The 5,892-nt window shown below is 56.8% G+C and overlaps 1 protein-coding gene across 1 annotated transcript; it reads left to right on the top strand.

Annotated features, from left to right (window-relative positions):
* Positions 1-5,048: 5,048 nt before the first annotated feature.
* LOC114071530 (erythroblast NAD(P)(+)--arginine ADP-ribosyltransferase-like) lies at positions 5,049-5,887 on the top strand (the record flags this gene model as incomplete). The annotated part of the gene is made up of 2 exons (XM_027909371.1): positions 5,049-5,102; positions 5,355-5,887. A coding segment is annotated over exon 2 (454 nt), but the record flags the coding sequence as incomplete, so codon positions are not given.
* Between the last annotated feature and the right edge of the window lie 5 nt (positions 5,888-5,892).

Genomic DNA, 5,892 nt, shown 5'->3' on the forward strand with positions numbered 1-5,892 from the left:
GCTGGCAGTGGAGGCTCCTGAAAGAAGGATAAGCCATCCTTCCATGGGGAACTGGATCCTCAGAGGGGTGTCCTGGCACCGTTCCCAGGGGAATTGCTGGGAAGAGAAAACAACCCAAGTTTCAGTCGGGTCCATCAGGACAAGTGACCCCTGAGTGGCTCCAGTTGTTTGACAGCTCGGGCTGAGCACCAAAGTCCCTTTTCCCGCTCAGAATGTCCCGTTCTGGCACCTTCAACCCAGCCCAGCTGAACAGGACAGATCTCTTTGGTCCCTTCGGGGCCACGGTGGCCTCCACATCCCTCAGGAGCAAACAAACCTCTCCCCCACGAAGCTCCTGCCCACGGCTGGTGCTGCTGCCCCCACCTTTTGGGGGGGGATCTCCTCCCACCAGGGCATGCAGAGAGAGTGAGACTCTTTGGGAAAGCTGGGCAGCTGCAGCCCGTGTGTTACACTCACCAGACCACAGATATAACATTTAAAACTTCCTCCCCCTGTTCCTCTGGACGACTCCCCCCTCCACACACACACACACATTTTTACAGGCACACCCAAAACTTTTACATTCAGATCTTGTTCAACACAACAAGAGAGAGCTTGTCATAGTAACAACACCACTGTGGCTTGACACCTGCAATTCAAACCAGCCGCTAACATTACAGATTTAATTTGATCAGCAAATTATCCACCTCTTTGCTTTTGTTAACTATTACAATTCCTCCCTTTTTCTATTCATCAGTAATTTGCTTATCAAACTTTATTGCAACTTTTGGGACTGCATATAAGATAATTGACAACATCACTAGAGGCCCATTATAGTAGATAATTAACAACATCACTAGAGGCCCATTGTAGTATCAATTCTAAGGGAATTGATTTTTAGGAGAGACATTTTTCCCTTAACGCAACACATAATCCTTTTCATTCGTGTGGCCGTTATGTCGTGACGGTCCAATAAAAAACACACAAGAAGGCTGATCCAGGGCAACCTAAGAAAAGGCCTCCTTTATTACAAATCCCAGCTCCTTTTAGATCGTTGGCAAAAAGCAGCAAGCCAGCAAGCAACCAGCGAGCAAGTAGCAAGCAGCAACAACAGCCTAATTGGCCACTCATCATTACTGATACACTTGGCAGCAATCGTGAGACACCTGGAGGTGCCCAAGGACAAGGCTGTGGTTCTCACCTACCCAATCTAGGGACTCGCAGTCCGCCCTCGCTCCCCAATTAGCCTGCGTGTAAAACTTCCTTATCTTCAAGGCCACACTCGAAAGTTTCCCAAGTCGATCTCCCCTTCCAGGGAGCCAACAGACCCCCTGTTAACCCCTACATTCCCCCCTCTCCGTATTTGTGCTGGGAAAATTGCTTGGGTCGTCCTTCGCAGGGCCCTTTGCAAGCACAACACCGAACACGGCAACATCACAAGCACAGCCACAGTCATCGCTAAAATCAGGATTCCCCGTTTTGAGCAAAGACAGTAACCATCCCAAAACTCTTCAACTAGACAGCCCTGTCTGCGGGCAAGCAGCAGGGAGTCAATAGCAGCACGATTCTGCAATGTAGCGTCTCACCAGTGGCAAGTTCGCAATGCAGCTTAGCACAGAAGCATTACCAGCTTCTGTCAACAGAGCGGACCATCGCGTAACATTAGAAACAAGTTTCACTGCGTCAGAGTCATTTACCGGCGCTTCAACAAGGCACCTGTGAAAAGGCGGTTCTCGTTGCCTCAGTGAGGCGCAGAAGGTAGTTTGGTTCATCGGGGGTCACCCAGACGTTCTTGCTGTTCCGCCTAAGAGTCGTCAGTGCTGGTCTCCCCGAGACAGAACAGGACGCACACGCCGAGCAGGAACCCACAGGGGTCGATTATCTGCACTAACTGCTTCCCTCCTCGCTGCCTCCCAAAAGGTTCTCCGGTTACGAGGCATAACGGGCACAACGGACGGCGGCAAAGTCCAAGAAAGAGCCAGATTTACGACTCTTCTATTTCTTTTTTCTCAGGAGCGAAGCGTGACAGTGAGGTCTGCTCTGCACAACAGCCCACACTGACTCCTCGTTTTCCGAGCAGGAGGGGGAGGAGGGCGAAGGTGGATAGACCCGAGGAGCAGCATCATCCTGCTCCCCTTCTGCATCCCCCCCAGAGGCTGTTTCTGAGCTGGAGTCAGGAGGTGGGGGGGAGTGGGGGGGAGTTTTCGACTTTCTCATTCTAACAAGCTGTTGCTGCGGGGTCTCCCAGCATTTCCTAGGGGGATGCACTGCAGAGAGATAAGCTGTCTTCGGTGGCGAAGCAGCGGGAGACAAGGCAGTCTTTTGCAGCAGGGACAACACAGGGGGAGAGGGAGCTCCGCTTTTCACGGGAGCCGCAGCAGGGGCAGACCCAGGAGAAGCGCTCGGTGTTGAAACGTCAGGGCAGTCCAAAACTCCCGTAGCTTGCACTGATGCACTTTGCTCCTCAGAGTCCTTGTCTTTCACTGAGTCCCCCCGTCTCTTTGCCCTGCCCTTTTTGCCGCTCTTGCAAAGTGGTTAACACCAAACGCCGGGCAGTCGGCAACCCCTCTGTGCCAGGCTCTGCCTTGGAGACAGATTCCCGGAGAGCCTGCCCAACCTTCTCCCACACAGTCCCGCTAAAAGCCGTAGAAAAAGTAGCTTCGTGTCCTTGCTCGCGGCACCAGCGCAACAAATGCTTTGAACTATTTTCATTTACTTTCTCACCCCGTTTTTGGAGCAAGGCGTTTTAAAGCAGAAAGTGCATGAGATTCCTCTTCGGTTAATGAATGCCCCAGGTCGCGATTAAGTTCCCGGCGGCTCAGCTGTGAATCACAAGTGTCAAAAACGCTGGTCCGGACCAAGGCAGCTCTCCTGCTGCTCTCTGCTGCGCCGAGCACCGCCCCCACCGTTCTGATTCCTCGCTGGGAATCGTGATTCCTCACTGGAAATCACCACTGTCCCGGCCCCTCGGAGAGGGGATCGCGTGGCCCCTGGAGTTCCGACCCCTCAGTGGGGATCACGTTGTCGCTTTCAATCCTCCGCTGGAAATCACGTCGTGGCTTTCAGTCTCTCGTTCGAGATCACGCCAGGGTCACCAAATGTCGCCGTTATGTCGTGACGGTCCAATAAAAAACACACGAGAAGGCTGATTCAGGGCAACCTAAGAAAAGGCCTCCTTTATTAAAAATCCCAGCTCCTTTTAGATCGTTGGCAAAAACCAGCAAGCCAGCCAGCAAGCAGCGAGCAAGTAGCAAGCAGCAACACCACCCTAATTGGCCACTCATCATTACTGACACACTTGGCAGCAATCGTGAGACACCTGGAGGTGCCCAAGGACAAGGCTGTGGTTCTCACCTACCCAATCTACGGACTCGCAGTCCGCCCTGGCTCCCCAATTAGCCTGTGTGTAAAACTTCCTTATCTTCAAGGCCAATCTCCTCTTCCAGGGAGCCAACAGACCCCCTGTTAACCCCTGCAGGGGTGTTTGGAGGTTTAGATGTTCCCGTGTTTATATGTTCACGTTTACATATCCATACCCCAGGGGTCTGAGAAAGGTGTGAGCCCTCCCTTCCAGGGGGGGTGACAATTGAGCCTCGTCGTGTTCCCCCCCCGTGGAATGGGTAAAACCATTTGTTCCCCTCCCAGGGTTGCCTTCCCCGAGTGGGACACTTCTGATGTGAGTTCCCAGCTCAGAACAGGAAATGGGAACTGTTTTCATCGGGGTTTTGAATGGCACGCCAGAACTAACACCCTGGGGCCGTGAACTGCCCTCAGCAGCTCCGCAGGGGACACTTGCTCCGTGCTCGCTCCCTGATGTCCCTCTCCGCCATCCAGGTCCCCCTCGTGCCCTCTTGGCACCTCACCGTGTCAGTATTGAGTGTTGTACTCCTGTCTCTGTCAAAATTTTCGTGACTGTTGACCAGAACCAACCGAAATGCCAATGTTTGGGCCACTGTCAGGAATTCAGGGGTGGGATTCCAGTGGCTGGATTCCAGTCTCGCCTGGTTTGTGCCCACGAAGCCCATAATCACCCACCTGCATGGGAATCTGTACAATGCCAGGGGCACTGGCAGCTTCCTTTTGGCATCACCTCTCCCTTTCCTTCCACTTTTGGGGTTTTCCTCCTCCTCTCCCTGTAACTCTTCCCGCAGCTGCTCAGTTTGCAGGGACAGACACAATTCAGCTGCTTCCCCCCTGAGAGTTCCCTCTCTCAGCTCTCTCCTGTGTGTGTGTGTGTGTGTGTGTGTGTGTGTCCCCTGTCTGTGTGTCCCTGTGTTGATGTGTCCCTGTGTCCCTGTCCCTTGTCCCAGCTGACACCACCACCTGCCACGTGCAGCTGACCCCGGTGCTCTGGTGGCTCTGGGGGTCCCGGCAGTGCTGGGGTGGGTGGTGACCCCCCCTCCCGGCTCCCCCTCCTGTCAGGGGCTTGCAGAGAGCCAGAAGGTCCCCCCTGAGCCCCCTTTTCTCCAGGCTGAGCCCCCCCAGCTCCCTCAGCCGCTCCTGGTCCGGGCCTGGCCCCAGGCTCGCTGTGGACTCGGCGGGGGCAGAACTGGCAGGGGTTGAGCACCGGCGGCTCCTGCTCCGTTTCAGGGCTCTGCTCCTCGGGGGGCTCGGGGGCTGCCACCGCCCCAGGGCCTGTCCCCAACATCCCAACCCCCACAGTGGGGCCGGGGCTGGTCGAGGCCTTGGGAGGGGACACGGCCTGGACAGCTGAGCCCAGTGACCCCCAGGGACAGCCCGGGCTGCAGGACCCTGGCTTAGACAGAGGAGCTCAGGAGGAAGGGGGGACATTCCTTATCTACAGCCTTTTCCTTCTGGAGCAGCCGTTCCATGGGCTGGAGCCCCACTTTCCGGGAACTGGAATGGGAGTAGAGAATAAAATCTTCGGGTTCTTTCCTTTTGCTTGTGCAACTTTTTGCTTTTGCTTTTGTTTTTCCTGAAGTATCTCAGCCCATCAAAGCTGGGTGGGAGAAGAGGGGGTTTACGAGGAAATTTACATTCCCATCAGTCAGAGAGGGCAAAGGCTGCCCTGGGTGCGCCAGGAGGAGGGTGCGGATCCAAGCCCAAGCATCCTGGCTATAAAAAGCCAGAGCAGCCCCGTGTCCCCTCTGCAGGAGCTCAGTGGGGGGGCCGGAGCAGCACCCAGACCCCACACCCACTGCAGGGCACAGGTAACACTCGGGGCCGGGGTCCCGGGGTGACGCCGTGGGGCTGCGGGGGCCGGGGTGCTGGGCACGGGGGGCGACAGCCCGTGGGACCAGGGTCGGGGTCAGGGCAGTGCTGGGACGTGGCCGGGGGGCTCCCGGCCAGGGGTGCGGGTGGGGGTGTCCCCCTCTCCCCGGGCTGACCCCACTCCCCCTCCCCACCTCCCCAGGCCCTCCCAGAGGAAGCGGCCGCGGCCCCAGCTGCGTCCCCACAGTGCCTGGCCGGGTCCTTGGGGAGTCTCTGCCCACCATGGAGCTCCTGCCACTGCTGCTGGTGCTGCTGGCTGTCACCCCGGCCACTGGCATCCAGGAGGTGGCACTGGACATGGCCCCCAACGCCTTCGATGACCAGTACCGGGACTGCCGGAGCAAAATGTTGGATGCTCTGCCGAACCTCAACCGCTCCGAGTTCACCACCAACGGCACCTTCGCCACAGCCTGGGCCGAGGCTGCTGCCAGCTGGGACCACCACCTGGGGTCTCTGAAACGGCAGGAAGAGGCCATCGCCCTCCTGGCATATACGTTGGAGACAGATTTGTACAAGGAGTTCAACAGGGCTGTGCCCGTGGCCGGGCGCTCCCGCCAGGAATATCTGGACAACTTCCCCTTCAAGGTGGTGCATTTCCTGCTGACCGAGGCCCTGGATGACCTGCGGGATGCCCAGACCCACCCTCGCTGCCTCCACGTGTACAGGGGGGTCCGAGGTGTC

The sequence above is a fragment of the Empidonax traillii genome, unplaced genomic scaffold (assembly GCF_003031625.1).
Source record: "Empidonax traillii isolate 1590-97213 ecotype Southwest subspecies unplaced genomic scaffold, ASM303162v1 scaffold2086:size66821, whole genome shotgun sequence".
Classification (NCBI taxonomy): domain Eukaryota; kingdom Metazoa; phylum Chordata; class Aves; order Passeriformes; family Tyrannidae; genus Empidonax; species Empidonax traillii.